The 27,676-nt window shown below is 44.6% G+C and overlaps 3 protein-coding genes across 3 annotated transcripts; 1 reads left to right on the forward strand and 2 right to left on the reverse strand.

Annotated features, from left to right (window-relative positions):
• Window positions 1-5,096: 5,096 nt before the first annotated feature.
• On the reverse strand, window positions 5,097-13,072 carry LOC125523550 (ALBINO3-like protein 2, chloroplastic). Its single transcript, XM_048688577.1, has 15 exons — window positions 12,584-13,072; window positions 12,352-12,458; window positions 11,875-12,002; window positions 11,579-11,650; window positions 10,787-10,888; window positions 9,885-9,944; window positions 9,249-9,314; window positions 8,727-8,774; window positions 7,912-8,025; window positions 7,564-7,698; window positions 7,419-7,474; window positions 7,227-7,344; window positions 7,067-7,132; window positions 6,868-6,977; window positions 5,097-5,609 (listed from the first exon to the last, which is right to left on the reverse strand). Exons 1-15 carry the CDS (start codon window positions 13,054-13,056, stop codon window positions 5,447-5,449), a joined length of 1,818 nt encoding a protein of 605 aa, XP_048544534.1. The 5' UTR covers window positions 13,057-13,072; the 3' UTR covers window positions 5,097-5,446.
• A 131-nt stretch (window positions 13,073-13,203) lies between these two features.
• On the forward strand, window positions 13,204-15,219 carry LOC125523551. The gene is made up of 5 exons (XM_048688578.1): window positions 13,204-13,410; window positions 13,513-13,586; window positions 13,685-13,788; window positions 13,893-13,961; window positions 14,636-15,219. Exons 1-5 carry the CDS (start codon window positions 13,337-13,339, stop codon window positions 14,897-14,899), a joined length of 585 nt encoding a protein of 194 aa, XP_048544535.1. The 5' UTR covers window positions 13,204-13,336; the 3' UTR covers window positions 14,900-15,219.
• A 372-nt stretch (window positions 15,220-15,591) lies between these two features.
• LOC125523549 (fanconi-associated nuclease 1 homolog) lies at window positions 15,592-23,332 on the reverse strand. The gene is made up of 15 exons (XM_048688576.1): window positions 23,111-23,332; window positions 22,899-23,031; window positions 21,908-22,443; window positions 21,727-21,831; window positions 20,050-20,311; window positions 19,906-19,968; window positions 19,653-19,727; window positions 19,452-19,570; window positions 18,187-18,257; window positions 18,022-18,109; window positions 17,796-17,936; window positions 17,490-17,713; window positions 16,742-17,015; window positions 16,377-16,610; window positions 15,592-16,183 (listed from the first exon to the last, which is right to left on the reverse strand). Exons 1-15 carry the CDS (start codon window positions 23,261-23,263, stop codon window positions 15,734-15,736), a joined length of 2,928 nt encoding a protein of 975 aa, XP_048544533.1. The 5' UTR covers window positions 23,264-23,332; the 3' UTR covers window positions 15,592-15,733.
• Between the last annotated feature and the right edge of the window lie 4,344 nt (window positions 23,333-27,676).

Genomic DNA, 27,676 nt, shown 5'->3' on the forward strand with positions numbered 1-27,676 from the left:
ATTCTTCGAGGAAGGCTGTCAACTACATGCTGAAGCTATTGAGAGCATATTCCAGCGGCCTGAACCCAATATGAGTCAGATGCTCTCAATGATGAAGCCATTGCCCCATGATGCACCCTATCCAACTGAGTTCTTCGTTGAAGACCTTGAGTACCTGCCCAGGACCATATATCACATCATCCGGCGGACTCTCTGGCCCATTAAGGGGCACTCTCCAAATGCAAAGATTGAGGGTGCAATGAAGACTATGATATTCTGCATCCTTCATGGCAAGTGCTTCAACGCACAAGATTTCTTCATGCGCCAACTTGCAGCATCAGGCTCAGACTTATTTGGTTTGAAGTTCTATGCTCCTTGGGTGATGAGGCTGATCAAACTGCACTCTGCGATCTCGTATCAGCCCTCAGCTCGAAACCATCGGATCCTCTTGCCAGATGTGGATACCTCCTCTGAAGCTATATATCCTGAGCCTGCCAAGCAACCGTTGAGTCTTCAAAATGCAGAACATCAGAGCTTCACTCAGAATGATGAAGGTGTTGAAGCCATCTCCAGGGTGTATCCTTTGGCTGGCACTACACGTGCGCCACACCCTGCTTCAACTGAAGCCACAGATAGTGCAACTGCTTCAAGACCCAAGAAGCGCACTCGTGTTCTCACTGACCGAGAGCTTCTTGTGGCCCTTCACCAAAAGCAAGATAGGCATCACGACTGGCTAAAGCGTCAGATGAAAAGCCTCTTGGTGGATGTCAATCGTCTTCGAAACCTTGCCACCAAGAATGCTTTCGTTACACATGAAACTTGCCGTCGTACATGGAAAGGGCTCTCAATGATCTGTACTGAACCTGAACTTGAAGAGGATGGCTTCACAGAGCGCTTCAAGTTTGATACCACACCTCCTAGAAGGGCTGTGATGCGCAACACACCATCACTTGAAGACTCTGAGTTTTCTTCATCTGCTGCAACAGTCACCGCAAGAATCATTGATGAAGAAGACGATGCTACATCACCGCCACCTGCTTCAGCACCTCCCAGCTCTTCTGCACCGCCAAACACCTCCAACGACCCTGCTGCTCCTGGGAACGAATAGACACTCTATATCTTCAAACCTTTTTGGCCCTTGCTGACAAAAGGGGGAGAAGCATATGGGTTGATAGTCTTCAAGCGGGTCCATATGGGCGGATGCTTTAAGTTTTGCTATATTTTTGCTTCGTGCTTACAACTCTCGTTTTTGCTTCATTTGGTTCTTATGAGTTGTAACACTTAAACCAGATGGTCGTCTGCTACTTGTTTGCCACCCTGTTTTGCGAAGATAAATTCCGCATGTGCGACGATAAATTCCGCACTTATCTCATTCTGCAGACGTCCATTTTCCATTATGCATGTCATTATCTTCATATACTTTCACATGCATAGTGGATTGTCATCATAAGCTGAAGTGGATCTCCTAAAGTACAACCTGCCATGTGCATTTGCATTCCAAAAGCAAATTAACTTATATGCACATCTTCAGGGGGAGCCCTTGCAACTTATGAAGACAATTCCTCACCCTTTACAATTTCACAGACTATATTCCCCGTTGAAAACTTCAACTAGTTTGTCATCAATCACCAAAAAGGGGGAGATTGTAAGTGCATCTAGTGCCACCCCTAGTTGGTTTTGGAGTATTGACGACAAACCCTAGTTGAGGGACTAATGTGTTCGTGAGAATTGCAGGATAACACAGGTAGAAGTCCCTCATTGATTCGGTTTTACTACCAGAGATGACCCCCAAAAATGTATGAAGACATTGAAGTCAAAGGTGGTATATGAAGATATTCACTTTGAAGACTATGACAAAAGAAGACACGTTATGAAGCCTATGGAGCTCGAAGACTTAGATCTTTCGTAGTTCTTTTTCTTTTGTGTTGAGTCATAGGAACCACCGTACTGTTAAGTGGGGTCCAGGAGAACCAGTCAGAATGACTGAAGTGATGCCTAAACCAAAAACCTATGTCTTCGAGTGAAGACAATGAGAGCGAATCTTGTCCAGAGCCGGACAAGTCAGCTTTGCTTGTAGCCCAAGTAAAGTTGCCATGAGAGTTTGAAATCTGACCGTTGAGACACGTGTCAGTTCCTTAGTGACCCAGGGTCATTTCGGACAAATCAGGTCGGGTTGCCAAGTGGCTATAAATAGCCCACCCCCTACAACCATAAACGGTTGGCTGCTCAGATTTCAGTGCACGGCTTTTGTCGTTTGAGAGCAACCCACCTCAAAGCCTTTGAGAGAAAATTCCTAGCGAGGAGAAAAGCCCTAACCACCCAGAGCCAGAGTAAATTGGGCATCACTTAAGTCTTCTTGTCTGTGTGATCTGAAGACTTATTACACTTGAGGACTGTGAATCCTCCAGACGGTTAGGCGTCGCGTTCAGAGCATCCAAGAGACATTGTGGATTGCCAGTGAACGAAGTCTGTGAAGGTTTGGGAGTCTACCTTGAAGACTTACCAGAGTGATTGGGCGAGGACTAAGTGACCTTAGCTCAAGAAGAATACGGTGAGGACTTGGTGTCCTGAACTGTGTGTTCAGGGCTGGGTGTCCGGGACTATGTGTCCTAAGGTTTAAATACCTAGCCGCTCCAACCAGACGTACAGTTATCACAGCAACTGGAACTGGTCCAACATATCATTGTCTTCAACGAGTCACTGGTTTCATCTTCACTTCCTTTTCTTACTGTTACACATTGTGAAGACATTGCATGCTTGCTTTATCTTTTGTCTTCACAACATGAATGTGATCTATTTGGCTTCATAACTTCTTCCTACCTGATCCTTATTACACTGCAGCTGTTTGTCGTTGTGCTTTCACTCTATTGAATACTTGACCATGGCTGGCCTAGTGTAATCTAACTTCCGCTGCATAATAATAGGCATAATCTTTGCTGTTTGACTTCATAACTTCCACGTTTTGAAGATTTTCATAAAAATCGCCTATTCACCCCCCCTCTAGTCGATATAACGCACTTTCAGCCAGCCCCGGCTCCATCTTCGGCTTGACGAAGCGCGGAGGAGCCGACGAGGAGAGGGCGCGCCGGCCGCCCTTGTTGATGACGATGCCGACGCTGCGAGTGCGCCGACCGATTGGCGTCTCCGTCGCGGGCTCGGCCTTGACGCCGAGAAGCGTCGGAGAACCGGAGGAGTGAAAGATGAGCGAGAGGAGGAAGACGAGGAGGAGGCGAACCTCCTTGCCGCCATGCGCGTCGGTGTTACGACGGGGCGGCCCCCGTCGCAGGGTAGGTCAACGGCGGGTTGTTGCCGCCGTCGAGGTGCGTCAGCACGCCTTCCAGCGTGCGGCCCGGGACGCCCCACCACAGGTGGCGTCCCACGCTGTTCTTGACGCCGCCGACCACCGGCGCGTCGTTGTTGGAGGCCAGGCGCTGCTGCTGGCGGCGCTGGAAGTACGCCGCCCAAGCCGCGTGATTGCCGGCGGCATACTGGGGGAGGGAGCGCTCGTCGTCGGTCAGGGAGGCGCGCGCAACCTCGACCTCCTCGGCGAAGTACGTGGGCTTCGCCACGGCGTCGGGTAACGGGGGAACGGGCACTCCCCCGTCACTGAGCCGCCACCCCGTCGGCCCGGCGCGCATGTCCGGCGGCGCCGGGATGTTCGCCTGGAACAGGAGCCAGGACTCCTGTTCGCGGAGCGAACGCCAGCCGAAGCCGTTCGCCGCCGCCTCGTCTCCGGGGAAGCGCTCTGCCATGGCGACGGGCTCGGCGGTGGTAGAGAGGGAGAGAGAGAGGGGCTGCCGGTGGCGCTCGGGAGAGGAAGACGGAGACGGAGAGAGAGGGGTTGGGCGGCGGCGAGGGGCGAGTCTGGTGTGGGCACCGGCGAGAACCGCCGGCTTATATAGCCGCTCCGCGCCCGTGTGTGCGCGTGCGAGAGAGGGGAGGCGTCGGCGCGCCGTCCCGAGACGCGCCGCCCGTGAGGAATCAATGGCAAGGCTGACCGGCGGCAGCCTTGCCATTGATTCCCCGCGGGAACCGAGGCAGTTGGGGGGAAGACGAGCCGCCATGTCCCTGACGCGGCTGGCCCGCGGCTTTTTCGCGCCAAAACAGTTCGCCCCGGCGCCCCCGGGCGCCCCCCAGCGCGCCGGGTTCGGCCTGGGTCTGCCGGCGCTGTTTTCGGCCCAGACCGGCGAAAATCGGGCTCCTGGGGACGCGACTGGGCCGTTTTTCGGCGCCGGCGCAAAAAAAACGCCTGGGGAGGCCTTCCTGAGGGCGCGGCTGGAGATGCCCTAAGTGCTAATCCGGAGCACCGGAATATTCCTCCCATGGAAATGCCTCCACTTGATGTTTTTTCCTCAGTAAGTACATAACAATGAGAGCGGCATTTCAGCGCCGGGGCTCAGATGAGCCCGGGCGAAATCAAAAAATTATTAAAAAAATCCTTCTTTTTTGGCTTGTGTGCATGATGTTCGTGCAAAATTTGATGGAGACATTCGAGGAGTGCACAACAAAGAAGACAAAAATCGGCTCTGTGAGTAAGGTTACTGTTCACGCATTTTTTTTGGCCGGTTTTCTCTTTTTTGCCACGAGCTCCACAGATGTTCAAATAGGCTGAAATCTTGCACGCACATCCTGCACTCGAACATCTTCCAAGCAAAAAAAAAATCGATTTTTTTTGAATTTGTTTCTTTTTTTATGGCGTTACTGTTCGCCTGGTTCGTCTAGACCCGGGCACCGAATTGGATATTCGCATGACAGTTCTCATCTCTATTGTGTAGAAGCACAGCACCGAGTCGCAAGAACACCACATGGAGCAAATATTCGATAGTTTGAACTTTCCTTTTTGTCGGCAACATGTTCATGCAAAGCGAGTTTGCGGAAGTAAGATGGTTAACTGGCTGCCTTGGTCGTGTTGAGAAGGATTTACAGAATGAAGGGCTCGTTAAGGATTTGGTATTACTGGACCAGTATCTTTAACTGTATTGGTAATATGATGTGCCATGTCACACAATATGAACATATTGTTCACAATTTTTTGTGTGCGGTTCATCTGAGACTGGGAGCTACTGGTCTGACATGTCAGCATGCATTGTGAAGGAAAAGCATCCTCTCGACACATATTCAACTCATTTAGCAGCTGATTCCAGGTTATCTCTGTTACAGATTCATTATAGTTTGTGGCTGGGATACCAAGAACATCCATGCAAAAATATATAATACCCCAATGTCTATGATAATAATACAATCTCTGGCTACATCTGTGCCGCGTATAGTTACCCTACAAAATTTGAAGCGCCTATATTATCCCAATACTTCCAAGGGATTCAGGGTTTATTAGGCAACTGACGCTATCCGGTTTCAAACACCTTCTAAAAGTACTCCAAGGATGAAACTGAACTTGCCGAGTAGGAAAACACAGTTAAACTGCCGATCAAAACTTGTGGAAACAGTACATATATTGTATCGTGTCTTACGGTCCTTTCAAGTCTGGTGGCTTGGTGCTCTGCTGACTTGATTGATCTTCCATTGCTTCCTCACATTCCTTCAGAAATCTCTCAACACCTGGATCATAAGCAGTAGCCGCTCGCAGGTATTTCGCAGCCTCAGATTTCCGTCCTTCATTTGATAGTATACTGCAAACAAATGTCAGTGACTTCAGCTACTACTCCCTCCGTTCCTAAATACTTGTCTTTCTAGGCATTTCAACAAGTGACTACATACGGAGCAAAATGAGTGAATCTACACTCTAAAATATGTCTACATACATCCATATGTAGTAGTCATTTGAAATGTCTAGAAAGACAAGTATTTAGGAACGGAGGGAGTACATAGCAATTAGGTTTCTCTTCCAAAACCAAGGGGTGAAATAATATAATAAGTCAATTTCATATTTTACAGGGCGCAAATATTTCTGCACCCTTTTTGTTTCGGACGGTGCACATGCTAGTCCAACTACCAGAGATGGCATTAAGTCACCCCCTCCCATTCTAGCCCTGTGCAGCCTTTTCTCCGCTCATCGTATACACATGCATAATACGTTGCTTACAGAGTGCGTGTGAGAGAGTGACCAACTGGTTGGAGTGGTAAATTCAGCCCATGCATACCTCCCATGCAAGCCTCGTCTAGTAAGCACACTGTAAGAGCATCTCCAACAGATGATGTAAAATACATCACTAAATTGTGCTTCGAGTAAAATTTACATCACCAAAAACTTCCCAACTCCAACAGATGATGTAAAATTTACATCACTGTGGAGGCGGCCATGATGAGGTGCGCCGGAGCAGCGTTGGCAGTCGCGAGGTCTGAAGAGGCGTCCATGGGGTCTGACGGCGGCAGGAGGGCGGCGGGAGCTCAGCGGGAAGGTTCCACGCGGCAGTTGGGGCTGCGCATGTTTTGCTCGAGCGGCCCAAGTGATGCAAATTTGCATCACTTGGTGTCCTATTTTACATAATTACATCAAGAGCAAATCTCGAGTAAAAAACAATTTTGCATCTACATCATCTGTTGGAGCAGCTTTTTGTGCGGCTTGGTGATGCTCTAATCTTTGTGTTGGGTAACTAGTAGTGGAGTTAAACTAAGTTTCATAAGTTCACTACAAGCAGATAACCTGAATAACAGTGGACTAACTGCTTTACTAAATTGGCTACATGCAGCTGACACTACAACACAACCTACGTATACCAAGTGTTCAAACCAAACACAACAGTGAACTTATGTACGCCCGCACGCTCCTGCTACTTATAACTTATAAGACACAAAAAAGATGCAATACAAAATGGGGAACTGGCAAGTGTTCCTAGCTCATTTTGCCGCGATCAATACTCAGAAGAGTGGAGACTACTCAAGTTGTAAGCTTACATTGATAAAATGATCTGAAAAGGGTTTAGTTACCTTCCTAGAGCAATAAAGCCTTGGAAATAGCATGCTTTGTTCATCACTTGTTCTGGTTCCTTGAGCTCTGTTAGTCTTTGCAGGAGCTTGATTGCCGCCTCCTTATCGCCCTACAATGGGAAGTGATGATGGAGGCGCTTATGTTATTCACTGCTATTTCTAATCTAATGGCTTAAAAACAGGTGAACGGATACTCTACCTGATTTTTACGTGAAAGACCCGCACTAAAGTACGCAAGCACAAGAAGAGGATCTTGTTCTTCAATCTACACAACAGAAAGCAGTAAATCTTACTGTGTGTTATATTACATCAATCCATAACCAACAAAGTACCAAAGAACATATGAGGTTACAACATACCTTCGGTATAGCATGTTCAAAACACACTGAGGCTTCAGCAAACAACTTATTTGAGAACAAGGTTTGCCCCATTCCAATCAAAGCTATATGTAGATCTGGGTTTTTCTCTATTGCTGTTCTGTAGTAAAAGATTGTTCATCAACTTGTACTGTTTGCAGATGAACCAAAAAGGCAAACAGATACAAATTATACCTGATAAGTGGAACAGCTTGATCTTGGCAGCCAGTTCCCAAATATTGTAACGCTTGCTATCAGAAAAAATACAGATATATGCTTCAGAATTAATGATAAAATAATATTCCATGACAAAGATTCTATAGATTCCAGTCATCCATACTTGAAGAAGCTCCTCAGGTGAACTGGACTCAGCAGATACATTTTCATCCATTATTTTACTATCCTCAAACATAAACTTTGGAGTTGTAGACGATTCCAATTTCGATTGCATGCGAGAATCTCCAAGGGACCACCGCTGCAAGTTATATTATAAGAGAATAAACCAAACTGCAGCAACAAAACAGGTATATACTAAAAAAATGCAATAATTTGTTCTAGCTGAGATGGAACAGGATGGAAAATTACCAAATCAATAGTTAGATTAGCATGACGGCAACTGCACATGATGCATATAAATATAATAAGAACTGTGCATGTCTACAACATTTAAACCTTCAGATGGTTTTACCTGCATTATCTTCTGACCCTCGTGAAGAGATTTTGGCGATGTATTACCAGCGAGAGCTCCAGTATCAGGCAATCCCAACATCTTGCAGACAATATCATTTCTGAGGGACAATTGCTGCATTTTAATCATTTAAAAAATTAGAATGCAATGCAAAAGCAAAATACATACTGTCAACTGCACAGTTAAGTTTGTTTAAGTAAAACATATTTGAAACTACCTGGCCATTTTATTGACTATTGGAACAGAAATATAAAATTCTACAGCATAACTATGTACACATTAGAGGGCAGGCCTGTCGCAGTGGTGAAGTCCTCCCCACTTGTGCCAAGAGGTCCTGGGTTCGAATCAGCCTCTCTGCATTGCACTTTGCAGGGGTAAGACTAGGTTCCTATAATCCCTCCCCAGACCCCACCTTGTATGGGAGCTTCTATGCACTGGGTCTGTCCTTTTTAACTATGTACACATGCCAAAATCACTGATACTAGAACATATACTGGACTAACAGCAAGCTGGCAAAAACAAAAGAGAGAACTGGTGGGCCTTAAAAGCATTCCTTGCATTACTCTACCAGATCTGTTATGACCCATGTTCTCCCTTTTCTACATAATATGTAAAATTAGTCCATGCCACATAATTATATTTCCAACTCTAGAAAAAAAAACGTAAAAGAACTGGTGGGCCTTAAAATGCATTACTTGCATACATCAAATATATACATATATGTAAGCATGGAGTTCTTAGAAAAACTGGTGCAGCAATATCCAAAGTTAACAAAGAAATGGCTTCCATTGCAAGAATGAAAAACTTCAGCTGACCTGAGCTACGTGAAATAAACCATTGGTAGTCCAGTAGACCAGGCTCCCCTGCCAATCAAAGAGAATTTGAGTAAATAAAATGCATCACTATCATCTGAATGTGACCTGAATGAAACAAAATTTGCACTAAATAATGATTCTTCTTCCAGTCTGTTGGATGATGTTGCATGATTACGTTTAAGATAATAAAAATCACCTTCTATTGAACTCTTAGTACAACAACATCATTCCTAATATTAGCTTAAAGCTCTGCCCCGAGAACTTTGATTACTTCAAACAACTCGAGCCGTTAAAATTTCAATATGATATGCTTCCCCCTCCAATTGCAGTATCTTTAATAAATTATCCAATACAATGCAGTTTGCTAGGACAGCGCAAACAGGGATAAGTGCAGGTACTTTTCAGTACTGTGCACTGAAAAGATCGTAATGTGGGGCAGAAATTGTCCTCGAAATAGAGAAGAAAGATATAACTATCTAATTTGCAGAATTAATATGTCTAAGCAAATTGGAAGGAACTGACCTGAGGGACCACATATGCGATAAGAAACAAAGGAATAGCCAGAATATCAAGGTAAATCTTGTAGTACTGCAAGCAAGATAGAAATATTTTCACAACATAAGAGTGAAGATACACATAAGATCATTCTGGAATAAAATTCATGGGCATTCAAATGTTATTGAGCAGGTTTTCTTAAATAAAAAATGAATGTCATATTGCAGATAGCAAGGCCAACACTGGAACTTTCACCAAACAAAGTCAGCATAGCAGCTCAGCAACAGCAACATTAGCATGCCTATAACAGTACAACATTTTTTAAGTGAATAACAGTATACCATTCATCATACAGTTAAAAAAATATGTCATTTGAAAGAGGAGGACCAAATATTCAACCTTGTGCAATCTAGTTACACTCAGAAAACATGTGGAATGTGCTCTTGGTAGTACTGACCAACTAACCCCATATGTGCACAAATCCATCCAGTGCTACTTACTGAAACAATTCTAATGAAAATATGTACTTTGCCGAGTGAGCTGCCAACCATTCATGCTCTTTACACAAGATATTGGCAATATGCCAATTATGCGAGTAATTTACAGGTAACTTGTGACAACTAGCAAACTGTATCAAATATGCCATTGGTTTGAGAAACATGCCTTTGCTAATAAACCTAAAACTCCGGGGTAGTGCTTTGCCTGGCTTTTCTGGAAGGAAATCTGAGGAAGGCAAGAAAACAAAGTCAAAGATAGTTTACTGCAAACTGGAGCAAGTCCTAGCTTCATTGAATATATAAAGTAGTGTTATCATCCAGTTAGCAATGAAAAGAACAGACAACCTTTCAACTCTCATCAGAAGAGATCTAGCATATAAACTCTCATCAGAAGATATTTTGTGATTAAATCAAGAGAAGTGATTTCATCAGGAAACAGAAAAGAAAGATTGCTACTCTAGTGTTAGGTTAATTGACAGATGGACTGATAGCTCAAACTTTGATATCATGGTCCCTCCACTAAGAGACAGATGGTCATTAGCAACCAACAAAAAAAAACACCAACTTCTAATCGGCTCAAAACTAGTTAAAGCCCTAATTGCAATATCTTAATTCACACTCATGTGATGAGTTCCAACCTACGACTCCCAGGTATAGCAGTTGGACTTGTAAACCTGAATGTCCAATATTCCAAGACATGCCAACCTCTTTTCAAGAGAAAATTACTAACAGATGTGTCCAGACATTGAAATTAATGATCACACGACGTAAGACAACACATAGTCCCTCCGTTTCAAATTGTTGGGCACATTTCGACTCCCCAATTTAAAATTTTGACTGCAATTTTCAAGTATAATACTGTTCATATTTCATAAAACTGATATCATAAAAGGTATTGTTGATTACAAATTCAATGATATCAATTTTGTGTAACTTAACCCATATTTGGCATTCGCCTTTTACAACTGTGTGTTGGCCAGGCAATAACAGGTAACTAACTAAAAAGGGGGGAAATAGCAAGAGAAATCTTACACACACAAAAAAACTCGATACAAAACAGTAGAGTACCTGGACATTTAAATAATGGAGCCCAGCAACTAAGATAGGAAAAACAGGACCTAAAGCACCATGTGGAAACTCGGTCAAGTTATTAAACCACAGAATACCACCCTGTGTAATTGTCAAGAAAAACCAACAGAATATTATATATATATAGATCGCTTGAAATCAAAATTAACTTGTCAAATATGGATATTTATATCACAGACAAAAGAACCCGAAACCTTGAACATTTTCCACTACACGATGTATCTTATTAATGAAGATGCAAGAAATTTCTCTCCTTTGCCACAAGAAACAATGCCAATGTTAAGCAAATTTCTTAAAATTTCCTACATGATACAAAAAATATCAAATTGCATCACTTATCAGTTATGTGCTTTTTGAGTTCAGCTCATCAACTTTCCTTCGTTTAAATGTGAATTACAGACATTAGTAGTTAAGTTGGTGTGAATGCCAAACTTTGCTCTCATATAATTTACATCCGTTGGATCATGAACGAAATTAAAAAAAATGCTGCTGCATATGAATCATCATCTCTGTAATGGAAATTTAAGCTGCAAAACTATTCAAGTGATTTGTTTCCAATGAAATGAAACACAAGTCTTTTGCATTCTCCCGATAAAAAACTACTCAAGTGAGCATAGTTCATGAATGCCTATACAACATAGAATATGCATTGAAACAAATGTATGATTACAACACCATACCTTCACAGACGAATACTCTTTTAAAGAAGCTTAGGAATATTAGATGGAATGTGATAAAAGATAATTGGGTACAGAGATACCTTGAACATACATTATCTAATCCAGGGTGATTACTGAGGCACATACTCCGGATGCTTGCCATCCACAGTATAAAGCAAGGGAACTGCATATACGACCAAACAGCTGAGTGAAGAGATGATAACAAGAAAGTGCAGAATTAGTTGGTGTTGAATGCTCTTTTAATTGCTTTTGAAACAACGAATAGGAGGGAAAGGAGATTAGGAACAAGAAACATATAAGGGGCTCTTTGGAAAATCAATTGCAATGTTATCTATTCTCAAACAGTGTGAATCGTAGAAGATTTTATCACAAGATTTGTATCATTACCTGAACTGAAAAGTAGGCAAAATTCCAAAGAAAGGAGGGGCAACCAAGCTCTCGCCTTTTCTTCTGGAAAAGAGAGTATTGGTCACGATAACTCCTTCCTGATAGAGGAGGGGGCAATGGAGGGGGCACTTTAAAAGGAGATATATGAGAGTAAAATCAGAGACACATAAACAGAAACAGAAACAGAAAATGTAAACAACCTGAATTCAATCAGACAGGAATAGAATAGACTCTGGGAGGCTCAGCTACGATGAACATTTCGATTTCAAGAATAGAATAGGCTCTGGAAGGGGCATTCCCCACAAATTAAGTTTACCAGTTGGTAAATGCTATATGAATCCAGCGATTTAAGAATAATTTTATGAAAGATAAAACAACAGTGGTCTGCTGAATCGGGTATTCTGTCGGCACTAGCAAGTCAATGCACACCAAACATTTGAACACAAGAAAGTAAAGTGAGAAGCTGGCGGAACATACATTTTCGAAAAAGTTGGCCGATTTTAGCAGTCTTCTGAAGTTGTACTATCAGGGTGGGGAGTATGATTAGCCGCATGGCCACGGTGGAGGCGGAGATTGTTATCCACCTGCAATGAAAATCAGCAGTTATATTCACAACTAAGTTCAACTTAACACCGGCTATGGTAGCAGCAGCAGCAGCAATAACAACAGTGACGGAAAACTGACGAGCCTTCCACCGCACAATGCCTACCATGGCAGACCAGTGAGATTATGGAAGCCGTCGAGGACGCCGATCAACGAGTCCATAGCGAACCCCGACAGGCCGCCTCCATTGCCGCCAGCGGCCACTCCGACGGCGGCATCCGCCGCGCCATCTGCCGCGGCGGCGAGCTCTTCACCGTAATCGACGGTGCTCGCATCGTCAAAGTAAACAACCCCTTCCTTCTCGGCGTCCGCGCCCTCGTCGGCCGGAAACTCCGGGGCCGCGGGGGGAGCGGGGCTGGCGGCGGAGCGGGTGTACCAGGAGAAGCCCCGCGCGGGCACGGCGAAAGGGGGGACAGGAGAGGGGAAATGGAGCGGGGGAGCAGGAGAGGGCGGCTCGTGGGTGGGGCCTCGGTGGGGCGAGGCGGCGGAGAGGTGGGCGAGGGCGGCGAGCGGCGGCGGGAGGCGGGCCCGGCGGCCGCCGCCGCCGATGCGGCCGAGGAGTCGGAGCGGGAGCGCCATGGGGTCTGTCAGTCCGTGACGTGGCCAGGGGGCAAAAGAGGATCCAAGGCTACAAGCACGGGCACGCGCTCCTCACCGCCGTCCGATCAAGATCGGGCGGCCCACATCCGCGATCGCCTGCCCTTTTCGCCAAACGGCCCTCGCGTTTCTCAATATAGCATACACGGGCCTCCGCCTCTCCCCTTCTGCTTTGCTTCCGGTAACGAACCCTAGCCCACTTACCGCGGCGCGACTCCAGGGCAGCCGATCTCGCGGTCCGGTCGGCGGCGGCGAGGGCGAGATGGTGGTGGTGGGGGGCGGCGGCGGGAATGCGTGGGCCAAGGAGATGACCCTCCGCCGGAGGATGTCCAGCATGTATGTGCGCGCTCCCTCCCTCCCTCTCCTCTGGTTCCTCTGCACAAATTTCCGCTGTCGAAGCTGCTAGGGCTGATTCCTTTTCTGTGGATGCCGGCGCAGATTCAACAAGACGCGGGAGCACTTCCCGTCGCTGAAAGACTACAACGATTACCTGGAGGAGGTGGAGGATATGAGTGAGTTGTCCCTCCATCCCTGTTCGTATGCCGCTCGTTCTTGGATGCAGCAGTTGGCAGGATTTTGATCGCTGCTTCGAATTTTGTGTCTTTTCAAGCATTCAACCTGATCGAAGGAATCGACGTGGAGGCGATCGAGGCGAGGATTGCCAGGTATCAGCAGGAGAATGCTGAGCAGATATACTTGTCGCGAGCTAAGAGGGTATGCTGTTCTTACATACATACATTCAGTACAAATTCAGTAAAATGGTGTTTTTGTGATAAGGCTTGTCGGCCCTGATTGAGAGTTTTCTGGCTGATGTGCAGGCTGAAGATCTTGCCGCGGCGCTTAAAGCGAGCAGAATGGTCACTGTAAAGGCTGGCCCCACTGATACGGTTAGTTGATGTTCGCAGTCTATGATACACTTCATATGTCCTGTTCCATCAGCTTTGTGTAATTACAAGCCTTCATGTATGGGAATGTTCAGTGTTTTTGTTCTACACTTACTTAATAGTTGTCAAATATTAGAACTGACAATTTTGTTTAAAAAATGGTATCAGTGAAATGCTCATTTTTTAAGTGCCAACTTTTTAAATCTTACAACATAATGCCCATATCAGATATCTGTCAAATATTGTGAAAGTCTAAATCTGGATGAAATATGCTAGCTGGTTTGTGATGGAATGGTCTACTTTAGCAAGCTGGATATTCCACTAGCATTTTTCAGTTTGCAGTGAATTTGCATTTCGTCCCCAATTTATCATCCTGTCTTCAAACAAATTTTGCGTAGAGGTATTGCAACTTTAGATATGGTTGTGTAGTTGTCTAATCATCAACAGGCTATTATCATGTTAACTTTGTGCCCTGATTTTCTAGTCGCTTATTATATTCAGTTATTTTATTTACTCCACATTGACTACGTGCATATTTACCTGTAAACCATAAAGAGCTTGAGTCCTCTTCAGCTTTCCAATGATTTCTGTTCTGTACTACTGAAAGTTGAAGCATTGTGTTTTAATCTATCTGAAGTGATTCTTGTATTTTTGTTGTGCAAATGTCAATGTAACAGGCGGCTGGAACCTCCCAGGGTATTAGTGGTGGAGCAGGAGTTCAAGGCCAGTATGCACCTGCCGCGGTTCCTGGTGGGTTGAATCAGCCTCGTCCGACAGGAAACGCTCCGCAGCCAATCGGTGGTTCATCCGATCCTCTACATGGATATGATGAGGAGACCATGCGACTACGTGCGGAGAGAGGAGCTCGGGCAGGTGGTTGGACTGCTGAGTTAGGCAGGCGAAGAGCACTGGAAGAGGCATTTAACAGCATATTCGTATAAAGGTTAAGATCAGGCGCAGCTACTGCCCCAGAGGATGCATGGTTAACTTATTACGACCCTTATACCACAGCGCGTACTTGTCCAGCTATAACCTGTTGGTTGTGGCCTACATTTTGGACATCAAAGCAGAAGGGATTGAAGTGTCTGATCAGCATCAAGCGGCCCAGTTGTCATCCCTTTTTCCAAGTCGAGAAGTTGCATATCGATGTACCTATGATCATGCCAATGACTGAAACTTCTGTCATTGCTCCCCTAATGGCATGATTTTGTTGTTCATCAAACCTCGGCTCCTTTTGAATATAATATGAGTGTTATCAGTATCGCTTTTTCTTTTGTGGCAGTTTTTAGTACCTGATCGTGTTTACCAGTTTGTCTGATCTCTGATATCATTCTTTCACTCACTTAGTGTGGTTATGAGTATACTTAGGGGCTGTTCGGCAACGCTTCGCTCCACAACTCGCGGAGCGGAGTTGGCGGAGCTGTAGTTTAAAATGGTGGAGTTGCCATTAACCCACTCCACAGATTCTGGGAGCAGACCATTACCGAACAGGGCCTTATATTTCTAGTATTGAACTATCAACTCTAGTGCGGCTACAAGTATACTTATATTTCTAGTTTTCTGCATATTTCATCATCAGATCAAATTAATCCAGGCATTTCTCGGTTCTGAGCTTTTAGAGATCCGACGATAGTTTTGTTAGAATGACACCATATAAACATCAATGCAAATATCAAGAACAGTGTTTCTTTTACATGTTACAGCTTTTGGTCTGTTGTTTCAATACATTTGCAATAGATCAATGCAAATATCAATACATTTTGTATAAAGGGAGCCTATCGCTGCTTAGAAACTAGGCTCACTTTGCAAACTTCCACATCAAACCCGAAATCCATCAGGACAAAAATCCAAGCACGTTGCTGCTCAGAGAGCTGATCCTTTGGTCCTTTGACCTCCACAAGTTTAGCTTCAGCACCACCTCGTTCATCCAGGAAACGCCATAGCAGCAGATCAGGCATCCCGCTGGACCAGCTCCTGTAATCGAGGGCTAGATGCCGGAGAAGTAATGCCAAGCGATGCCCACCAACGCCCGCAACGACAGCCCGTACATCGGCCATTGGATGCCGGTCCCAATTGACACCCCTGCAGGATGTCCCTTGATGTAGCTCCCAGGAGCTGATAAGCATCTCTTCGGCCATTCCATCTTGTATCCTTTTCAACTGTGCTTCTATAAGGTCCTTTCTTGACTTGTAGAAGTCATCTGTTTCAAAATCAAGAGGGGCCGTCTGCAAGAGAACACCCGAATCAAGCTATAATGATTACAAGGAAGCCAAGTAAAAGACCATGATGAAAAAACAGCATTCACCGTCAACTCAAACGTGCAAGCAGTACCAGTATCAAAAGCATAGTCGTTGCAACATGCTGACAAAATGCACATTGTTATGCAAACCAAAAAAAATTGGTCTGTAAGTCAAGTACCTGAAATTTAGAATGGAAAACATCGGATACTTCTGAGAATATTACATCCCACATTAGAAGGCCAAAGATTGTCATCCATATGCCACCTTCTGAATGGGTACCTTGCCAGCCACCTCCCTCGTCAGCATAATACTGCAAAGCTAATTGCTCTACCCCACAACGGTCACCATCATAGCCATAAAACACATTCTTTGCTCCTATTTCACAATTTAATGGCCTTCCTTCGATGTTCACCTGGTAACAAAAAACGTGTGATGTATCCCAATGATAGATTATTTAGCATTTCCATGTTACCACCTCAATCCAGTAGACAGACACAAAAAAACTTTCTCCTGACTGACCATCAGAGTGATATACATATATACCTCTTTTATGTTTCTCTTAAGAGAATCAGCATAACTGGGAACTTTCCAGCGCCGTGGAGGTTTGCCTAATCGCAGAACTCTCTTCTGCAGTGCAATCTTTGGCCCAGCACGGATCCATGGATCGGTCACTCCTCCTTCAGCTATTGAAAGGCTCTCATTAGGGCGACCCATATGCTCCAAATCAATAGATAATCTCAGTGTCCAATATCCTCGCCGTCTACCAGAAGCAACTTTACTAAGTAGTATCTTTAGAGTCCTTATTGCATCTGCATACCTGCAGAATAGAGTCAGCGTGATATCTAGTTCCCCAAAAATTATTAAGATAGGTACTGCGTGAAAAGCACACTCAAAAGCTCTTTAAAATTATAAGTTTCAACAAAAAAAGGAAATGATCCCTCCTGTGAATGCATTCATATATTCCTGAGAAGATTAGGTTTCTTCATGAAAAAAACTGAGCTTCAGTTCAAAACTTTACATTAATCTATAATTTGCATACAAGATGAAACTTTACAGCCTGCCTAGTCGAAGTGTATGCAAGAGAATATCTTTTCTTTTAAATAGTGCAACTCAATATCTGACAGCTGTAAGAGAACTAAAGCACCCAATTATGCGTACAGCAGACCAGAAGACATGTCCACAGAACCAAGAAATAGTATAGTCAAGGGTTCCAGTTCAATCAAAATTGAATGGAACACATATATTCATGCCAATATCAGTTGAATTGATCCATAAGTTTATCACAACTTACCTGCGTTCGCGTTCGTAAACAGAGACACCTAGTGTGAGTATTTTGGAATAGATCCAGGTAGATGAAAAGCATGAATAGAATGATGGAGGAGAATCAGCTAAACTGCTATCTTCTTCTTTTAACGAAGTGCATAGTCGATTCTCAGACAAATCAGTGCATCTTGACACTAATTCCATGTTATCATTATCAAGAGATTCATCCATGAACTGTGCCACTCGAATTGCCTATTTGAAACATAAGATGTTAAACACACATGCAGATTGGCAGGTTATGCTTCTGTTTTTTAGAAAGAAATGAAAAGTTCACCTCTTCATACTCAAGTAAATCATTTCTTTCTTGAAAAATGCGATGAACAACGCTGCATGTGTAGTCTGGGAATTTCACCAGACCAAGATCCACTAATAGAAAGGATGACAGATCTTGATCACCGTTTAGAAAAAATAGCCTCTGCATGGTTGTTCTCGATCATCAGACTGTTGGATGGAATAATACTGTAAATAGGATAAACAGTTTAAGCAAGATCTATATTCACCTGAACAAGCCACAGAAGTTCATCAGCCATATTGGAGACTCTTATACAGGTTCCTGTCCATTTAAAAATTCGCTTTGGAAGCACTGTGCTGCATCAGGAGGTGATTTTGCTTACAAGGCCATAATGTCCAAGAATGACTGAATGAAACAAGGAAAGAGCCTTTACCAGGTTCCATTATTGTACATAGAGAGAAGGGTGCTAAGAAGCTCATGTCGACGGGTGCAGTTTGTGTTATCCTGGGAAGCAAAATAAATGAATGTGATATTCATTGAGAAAACCAGGTTGAGTATAGAAATCAACTGCAAGTTAGCGCAGAGAGAAAAACAACTCGCAGTAGCTGGTAGTTGATCAAAATACCAATCAGTTTTCCGATATTTATTTTATTTTTCAATATATAGAAATGTGATGTTTGTATTCTTGCATAGAAACACTGTGTTAACAATGCCTCGAGACTTGTGGTGATTGTAACAACTTCTGATGGAAACCTAAAATTGAATAGAACACTTGAAATAAGGTATGGGTGGTAGTTACAATGTAACACAACGATGCTAATACATGTTCTCAGGCTTTTCCTCTATCAATTAGAGCAAGATTACATGTTTCTAAATATCTATCTTTCATTGGTGTACATTATGTGCTACCACGTATCATACTCAGAAGTTGTTGGGCATATTTAAAGGAAAAGGTGTAGGTGTATACCCACATCATTTTCTCTGAGCGTTGGTAGGCAAACATTATGGATAAATGACTGATATTCTATTTATTGCCAGATCATAGGTCTTAGTTATTTTGCAGGTTATGCATTATCATGGCTGTGCCATCACTGACATGCTATTGTGTGAGTATATGTGAATCCGGATGTGTGGATGCAATGTAGATCAACAGCACCACTACCAAGTTCGCACTGATATGCTGCCATACTGGTATTAAATAAACTAGTAATCCTGTACGTGCAATGCACGTTGGTATTAAGTAGGACGTTAATTGCCCACTTGATATTAGGTAGGATATTAATTGTGTTTTAATCAGGTAGTTAACAGTGACGTTTATATTAGGTATGATATTAATTGCATGCTAAACATGTCAGGCGCTCAACATTAGAGCCATGTAGGTCACTAGATTGACATGGTTTGATGGCCAAGATTAGTTGGATCTGCCGTTTGGGTCTTTTTATATTGGTATAGATATAGTGCAGGAGTAAGGTTTGCCTCGTATAATCCTTCCCCTGGTGTGGGAGCTTCTAGCATTGGGTCTGTCCTTTTTTATACATATAGATGTGCTACTGCCAATCCTAAAGTATTGTATAACTTCCCTAAGTAGCAACATGAACAAATGGTGATTCTAAACGACAATAGGAAAATGATTGGGTTGGAAAAGGGAAACAACATACTTTTGCACAATAAGAAAGGAGTTGAAGATAAGATTGAAACCTTAGGGAGCTCCTTTAGGATTTCCTTCATTTCAGGAACACTTAGCACATTGAGAATCTCTTTCATATCATGTTCAAATGGAACATCGGTGCAAGAAAACATGTCTACATAACCTGCCACTATAAAAAAGAACTTCCAGTTCAAATACCTAAAGAATGGCAACATGCTAGTAACAGAAAATGAGTAGGGCTAGGTTATTACACTTCAACTCCATGGCTGCATGCTCAACATCTGATATCTCACGATACGAAATGCTGCTCAACCGAAACCATGGCCCTGCAAGAAATTCAGTTAGTCAAATGCAAAGTTATGTTTGCTTAATAAATGGCTCCATTGTTCTTAACCTACTAAAAGTAATACATGCACTAAACTTAAGTCGTTAGCACTATAAACATGAATGGAGCCAATTCAACATTTTACCTATCAATCGACATTATGGACATCAGGAGCTAACCTTTTCGAGTGTAAATCTTCACAAAAAGCCTTTGGCCATCGTTCGATAACGACTTAAAAGATCCTATTGGATGTTAAAACATATACTTTGTCATTAAGATTTCTTGATCATAAGATGGAATGGGAAGGAAATAAAATAAACAACCTAAAAATGATGTTTCCGTATCACTGAAAAGGTGTGTATGGTTGGTCATAACATCCAATAGCATCATATTGAAATTTGCCTGGTATCTTGCACTGCTAGGTTGCTGGAAATTTCCATTTCTAACAACACCAAGAAAATTTTCCCACAAGGATTGTTGGTATCTCAGATCTTCATAATTCTGATTGTCATTTTCACATTTCTTACAAGTTAGTTGGATGGGCACATTGTCAAGCTGTTGTTCAGGCAAACCAGCCACAAATCCCTAACAAAATAGGAAAGTAAGCAATCAGGAGTTGGATGGTTATCCACTTGATACAAAAAAAAAATCTGCCAAAAAGCGATGCTCGAAGTTGCAGCAAAAACCTCACGACCTTCCTATAGCAAACACAATAAAAAAATTACTGCCACCAAAATCGATGGCATCAGAAAAGCTGACACCGAAGTCACCACCAGATTTTTTTCCCTAGCCTTGCCGGTTTAAGGGAATTAATCTCAATAAAAACTATCAAAGCAAACTTTCAGGCTTAAAGAGAGTGTTACTTCTGATTAAGCATCTGTTTACACCAGAGTATATGTGTTATTCTACTTAACTACTTTCACAGCTACCGTGGGCTTCCAGTGACTTGAAGGGCTGCTTGCCCTGAGTATAAATGGATATGAAGTCGGTTCAGTCCTTTCCAGGGATTTAGTTAGGCAATGTACCTCCCGATCCTACAAACCTTTATTCAAACTGAACTTTCTCTACGGGTAGAGTAGGTTTCATACAAAAGAGTTTTAGGTGGGAGCTTGTATATGAACATATGAACTTTGTTGGAATCCTGATTAAAACAGTGGCGATGTGCCTACAGTTTGAGAGAAATACCCTAAACTGCCTGTCTGAGAAAACTCGTTGAGACCGACTACTGAGAAAACAGCTTAAATTACAGACACAAGGCAACCACCTAAAGTCATTAACATGGTGACATAGCTCGCGGCTCAAATTAACGCAGAACAGGAGATGCGCTAGACCTTCCTTACAACTGCTGGGTATGAAAAGGACAGACCCAGTGCTACAAGCTCCCACACCAGGTGGGGTCTGGGGAAATATTATACGAGGCAAGCCTTACCCCTGCCCAGTGCAATGCAGAGAGGGTGTTGACTGTCAAACCCAGGACCTCTTGGCACAAGTGGGGAGTACTCCACCACTGCGCCAGGCCGTATGAAAATATTAAGGCTTATAGTCAATTAGCAGAAAATTAGCTAAAATGTGAGAGAAGAAATATACAGAGAGAGATCATATATGATGTTCAAGCTGTTCTATCCAAGTGGAGCATCCAAATTAATACTTGAAGCCTGACTATGCAGGGTTAATTTACTGCGTCTTTTTAGCATCAGTGGGCATTCACTAAGATGGCATGGAGTGAGATTTCTAAGAGAACTTACCACAGGTGCTCAAGGCTAGTTTATTCATCACTAATCATTCAGCGTAAAGTTGACGGCATATGTTATTCAACTGATTCGTCCTACGACGACTGTAACCGACTCCCTATCTTTTCAATGTAATGAAACGCAAAGGTCTTTTGCGTTTTCTCGAGAAAAAAAAAATGTTATTCAACAAGAGAGTAGCCTATATAACTCTTGAGGACCTAACAACTGTATGCCATATTACACTTCTTCAGCAATATAATAAGGAATCACCTCGCATTCAATAAAATGTGTATCCAGTAGAGGAGCCAAGACTTTAGCCAGCTCTCGAGGCAAATATCCAAGCATCTGCCCGCAATCAGACCCTGCATAAAGCACCTATCCATGGTATTAGGGGGAAAAACATGAATGGGATGTAAACAGAAAATATAATTTATTCATAAAGGATGGAAACCTTGACAGCATCAGAGTCCTTGGCATTCTGCGGGTCTCTTAAGACAGTAATGCCCATGCCCTCTTGCAGTTCAAAGCTTTCACGGAACCTCCGGCCCACTATGACAGTGTCAACAGCTACCGTGGTGCTAGAATCCACATCTGGACATGCATCAATACTGACAGAAGTTGTTGCTGCTGAAAACGAGCAGGAAGAGGCCTTCTCGACAGCATCGTTATTTTCAGCGTTCTTCATAATTGGCAAGCCAGCATTTGAAGGTATACATGTATTGAGCGTCTTAGAAATGCCAGGTGAACCACGCAGGCAACAAGTTAATAAAGCAGTTGCGCTATCCATGGGACTTCCAGTGTCGCCATTCATGGAGGAAAATTCTCTGTCGGTAGATACGTCTCCATCCGTCAGTCCCTTGTTTTCTGCCTCGTCACCGTTGTTCAAGATCTCTGGGGTAGGATCAGCTGTTGTTTTTTTTCTGAATCTGAAATCGAGAAGGCTGCTCTGTGTTAACTTTCGTTTCGCTCCTCTGGAGAGGCATATATCTGCACAGTTCATGTGAAATGAAAATAGAAGTCTTCAGAACATTATAGCATTGGTAAGTAGGACATGCTTGGTATGCATCCCAGTATATACTAGGAGTAAATTTTTACATGAACTAGTCACCCATTATCCTAAATCAACCGAGACAACAGACATAGTGAAGTCAAAATTTCTGACAGCTTTTTCCCCCTGTCTTCAAGTCAAGCCAGTGACTGACTGTAAATGACAGTGCAGCACGTGAGGGTGATAAAGTGCAACTGCACAAGCAGGGAAGCACATCGACATGAGCTTGCAATCAGGAAGTGGGCAGGTAGCTGGATATTTAGGCATTACACAATTTAGTCAAAGCGGAAAGCAATGAACATTTCGGACTAAACACGGCCCAGCAAAACGAGCACTCAATGAGCATTTGGCGGGTTCGGAGAAGTGTGTGAATGTGTGGAAGGGGGGCACGGACCGAGGTGGGTGTTGACGCAGTAGTCCGAGCCGGGGATGAACTCGCCGCAGACGGGGCAGGCCACCCGCTCCGCGCCGGCGCCCCCTCCCGACGAAGAAGGGCCCGCAGCGGCCGCCTCACCCACGTCGTCGGCCTGGAGAAAAAAAGAGGAGCGTTAAGCGGCGGACGGAAGAGAACCAACCGGGGAGTGGTCTGGGGTTTGGGGGTCTGACCTGGTGGGGGGTGGAGGGGGAGGGGGAGAGGAGCGCGGTGGCGAGGGTGGCGGGGAGAGGGGAGCGGCGGCGGCGGCCGATGAGGCGGACCAGGCTCTCCCTGCCGGTCAGCATAGCCCCCGCCAGCGCCGTCGGCGGCCGGGATGGGGCCATGGAGGGCTGGAGGACAGGACGGGAGCGAGGCGGCGGGAAGGAATGGGGAATAGGGGCGCCTCAGTGGCGGGCTTCCAGTTCCAGTCCGCTTGTTTTTCTTTTCGCGGCTAGTGACGTGGGCGTGGTCGTTCGTGGGCGGGATGGGCCGGGCGGCGGGGTGGTTGGGCTGGGTTGGGTTGGGCCTGGGTTGGTGGATGCGTGCGCCGCACCGTGCCTGCCTGGAGCCTGCCTGCAGGTTTCTTTCTTCGTTGCACGACGTACGCTTCTGACTTTTGGGGGTTTGGGGAATGGGGCGCAAGCCACACGTGCTCACACTTGTCATGGTCTTAACCTTGTTAAAAAGAACCTTGTCAGGCACAGAAGACGTCTGCAGACATGTTTTTATAAGGAGAGTAGATCGAGTGAAAAATCACAAAACTGTCCTTTGGTCAAAGTTTAGCACAAAATTGCCCTTTTTTGAAAATATTTCATAAAATGGCCCTACACGCATGACGCCCGCATCCGGGGCGCCATACTAGGTACCATAACGCCTTGGTCAAGGGCGCCATACTGGTCAGCGCTGACCTGCCACGTTGGCAGGGCATGCCACCATGGCGCCCCAGGCCAGGGCGCCGTGCTGATGGTCATGACGCCCCCGCTCAGGGCGCCATGCCCCTTGCGTGCACGAGATAGTGGTTGAATGCTTCCGTATCGAAAGCCCGCGGGGAGGCTTAGAAATAGGTTCACGCAATGAGAGCTCAATCTTATTAATCTTGTGCTTGAACTCCTGGATATACATGTCATGCTCACGATTCCACTTCTTTATACTTCAAGTACTCCTGGATATAGCATGAAACAATGAAAAGAATACCTTCAAGTACTATTAAGCATTTACCTATGCAGATGTATCGAAGTGTCCTTGTACTTTGGCGGGGTCTCTTGATATAAGTCAAACTGTGTCATAACCTGCTGTGGCTGATGAAACTCAACGGCATAGTAACAAATCAATGGGCAACGCATTCGCCATAGGTTTGCTTCTTCATAACACTTTCGGTTCAATTTGAAAGTGAGACTTCTGCCAATATTGCCTGCCGTTCAGTATGGCTCCTAGGTCACCTGTAGCGTCAAATAATAAAATAGATGCTTACTATGATTTTTGGAAAACCAAAGGGGCAACACACTCAACTAACTAACCTGCTCCGGGGTCATGATGTCGAGCTCATTGCAATAGTGCAAATACATGGTCTTTGAATTGCCAACAAAACCTTCAACCTTGTCCCACTTATACGCCCATGTAGGCATACGGTCCGGGTCATCATGATCATCCCATGGCTCATAACCAAGACCCGCAGGTGTTGGCCGCCCAACTGGCAAGCATTCCCAACTCCAGACCGACAAGAGAAGCATGGGACCACCGATATTGGCTTCCTTTGCCTTGGCGGTGTTCTTTGGATTCACGCCCCTACGGCAAGCCTTGTCCAACTACACACAAATAATAGATATGTCAGTACAAACCATATAAAATATCTACATTGTTAAGATACTATGTAAAACTAGTTACCTGCCGATACAAATAAGCTAGTGCCGCCATACCCCAACTCAGTCCATGTTCCCACCCAGCAAACAACTTTAACCACATAAAGGAAGCATTCACGCCCGTGCCATCCAAGAAAGAGTCCAGCTGACTACATACCACAAGTATGCCCTGCAATACTGTTGCACCGTTTCATCATCAACATCATCCGGGCACTTACTAAAGTTCTCGGCAATCCAATGATAACTTGCACCAGCGGACTTCCCTTGCACCCCCGGCTCCTTCCCAATGAGTCCCACCATAGTCTCACGCCATCCCTCTGAATCTGTGCTAAAACAAATAGGCTCTCCTTTGATAGGTAGTCCAGTGATCATTGTAACATCCTGCAAAGTCACCGTCATCTCTCCAGCAAAGAAGTGGAAAGTATGTGTCTCAGGGCGCCATCAGTCAACTAGTGCCGTGATCGCACAAGGATTCATCTTCGGCATCGAACGAGACACGAGTGAGACAAATGGGAGAAGCCCAGTCTTCCGGATATACTCCGTGTATCGCTCGTCATATTCCATCTTCTCATGAACTGCACCACACCTCAAGTGAAGTTGATCAAAAACCCTTCTTTCATCTGCCATGAACAGTGCACGATGAAGTAGATCGTACGATGGATGGATCAGAGAAGCCATCCTACATAATTACAATGTACATCGTAAGCCTCCGTTTCATTTCTAAATATCCAGAATAATGGAAATATAAACATACATACAGCTGCAAATATCCATATCCATACAACAAATGGATACATACAACTACAAATCTGCACCTAAGCCAAATCATCCATACAAGTGAATATGCACACAACCTTCTATTCTCTATGTCAAATTTGCTACCAAATACATAAAAACTAAAAAAACCAACTATAAGTACCAAATACTAATCATACAATGCATATCCCTACCCATACATTTCTAATACAAATGCAAATATCAACAAATTTTGAAAAAGGGGATGAACTAGGGTTTCTACACATGGGGTCAATGCAACAAAATTAACCAATAAAAAGAGGAGAAAGTTGGGGGATTACCTAGAGGATTAGGAGGGGAAGAAGATCCACCAGTTTTCCCCTTCGATATGTCCTTCTTGGCCGCGGATTCGGAGGAGGGAAGTGAGGGGCGGCGGGCTGGGCGATGAGAGGAAGAACAGAGACAGAGCCCTCTGTCTCGCTCTGTAGGGAATCCCGACAGAAGGGGATATTTTCATCGAAGGGGCATGGCGCCCCGACCCAGGGCGTCATGGTTCCGCCCCCGCCCCTGGGGCGTCATGCAACCACAGATGGGCCCAGGCGTACAGACGTGGCTGGTCAGCGCCGCGGCATGGTGCCCTTGACCGGGGCGTTATGATGTCTAGCATGGCGCCCCAGGTGCGGGCGCCATGAGGAAAGGCCATTTTGTGAAATATTTTTAAAAAGGGTTCATTTTGTGCTGAATTTTGGCCAAAGGGCCAGTTTTGTGATTTTTCACGTAGATCGATCCGTTGGTTGGTTCATCGTGTACAATGTATACGTGACGAATTGGAGCCGTGGAGCTTAAAATTTGACGAAACCAATCGAGTGAGTAACCGATGGAGACATCATTTTCCCAAAGAACAATCACGTCACTTAATTTGAAACGGATGGAGTATTCATTGATGAGGCGCGCATATATCCGTCAAATCTAAGGTTTAAAAACGTCCTTTTCTCTTTTCATATAGCCCATGGGCTTAATTTGAGGCATGAATACCTAATTTAGAGGATACGCTGGCGACTCGCCTCCGCGTTGTCTCCCGTGAGGCGGCCGAAGGCCAACCCCATCCCTCGCCGCTGCTCCCGCCTCCCCCCTCCTCCTTGTTGGAAATATGCCCTAGAGGCAATAATAAAATGGTTATTATTATATTTCTTTGTTCATGATAATTGTCTATTATTCATGCTATAATTGTGTTATCCGGAAATCGTAATACATGTGTGAATACATAGACCATAACACGTCCCTAGTGAGCCTCTAGTTGACTAGCTCGTTGATCAAAAGATAGTCATGGTTTCTGACTATGGACATTGGATGTCATTGATAACGGGATCACATCATTAGGAGAATGATGTGATGGACAAGACCCAATCCTAAGCATAGCTCAAAGATCGTGTAGTTCGTTTGATGTAGCTTTTCCGAATGTCAAGTATCATTTCCTTAGACCATGAGATTGTGCAACTCCCGGATACCGTAGGAGTGCCTTGGGTGTGCCAAACGTCACAACGTAACTGGGTGACTATAAAGGTACACTACAGGTATCTCCGAAAGTGTCTGTTGGGTTGGCACGAATCGAGACTGGGATTTGTCACTCCGTATGACGGAGAGGTATCTCTGGGCCCACTCGGTAATGCATCATCATAATGAGCTCAATGTGACCAAGTGGTTGATCACGGGATCATGCATTACCGACGATCGAATCTCGGGCAAGTAACGTACCGACGATCGAATCTCGGGCAAGTAACGTACCGATTGACAAAGGGAATTGTATACGGATTGATTGAATCCTCGACATCGTGGTTCATCCGATGAGATCATCGTGGAGCATGTGGGAGCCAACATGGGTATCCAGATCCCGCTGTTGGTTATTGACCGGAGAGGCATCTCGGTCATGTCTGCATGTCTCCCGAACCCGTAGGGTCTACACACTTAAGGTTCGGTGATGCTAGGGTTGTAGAGATATTAGTATGCAGTAACCCGAAAGTTGCTCGGGGTCCCGGATGAGATCCCGGACGTCACGAGGAGTTCAGGAATGGTCCGGAGGTAAAGATTTATATATAGGAAGTCCAGTTTCGGCCATCGGGAAGGTTTTGGGGGTGGCCAGTATTGTACCGGGACCACCGGAAG

The sequence above is a fragment of the Triticum urartu genome, chromosome 7, assembly GCF_003073215.2.
Source record: "Triticum urartu cultivar G1812 chromosome 7, Tu2.1, whole genome shotgun sequence".
Lineage (NCBI taxonomy): Eukaryota > Viridiplantae > Streptophyta > Magnoliopsida > Poales > Poaceae > Triticum > Triticum urartu.

Bases quoted from the DNA above. Each gene is read 5' to 3' on its own strand.
- LOC125523550 (XM_048688577.1), bottom strand. From the start codon at position 13,056: ATGGCGCTCCCGCTCCGACTCCTCGGCCGCATCGGCGGCGGCGGCCGC. The intron at 10,889-11,578 runs GTATGTTCAAGG...ACAATTACACAG, and splicing joins ATCACCCTGGATTAGATAAT to GGTGGTATTCTGTGGTTTAA. The intron at 7,475-7,563 runs GTATGGATGACT...TTTTTCTGATAG, and splicing joins CACCTGAGGAGCTTCTTCAA to CAAGCGTTACAATATTTGGG.
- LOC125523551 (XM_048688578.1), top strand. From the start codon at position 13,337: ATGGTGGTGGTGGGGGGCGGCGGCGGGAATGCGTGGGCCAAGGAGATG. The intron at 13,587-13,684 runs GTGAGTTGTCCC...TGTCTTTTCAAG, and splicing joins GGAGGAGGTGGAGGATATGA to CATTCAACCTGATCGAAGGA. The intron at 13,789-13,892 runs GTATGCTGTTCT...GCTGATGTGCAG, and splicing joins ACTTGTCGCGAGCTAAGAGG to GCTGAAGATCTTGCCGCGGC.
- LOC125523549 (XM_048688576.1), bottom strand. From the start codon at position 23,263: ATGGCCCCATCCCGGCCGCCGACGGCGCTGGCGGGGGCTATGCTGACC. The intron at 23,032-23,110 runs GTCAGACCCCCA...TTTTTTCTCCAG, and splicing joins CCCCCTCCACCCCCCACCAG to GCCGACGACGTGGGTGAGGC. The intron at 19,969-20,049 runs GTTGTTTATTTT...AACATCCAATAG, and splicing joins TACGGAAACATCATTTTTAG to GATCTTTTAAGTCGTTATCG.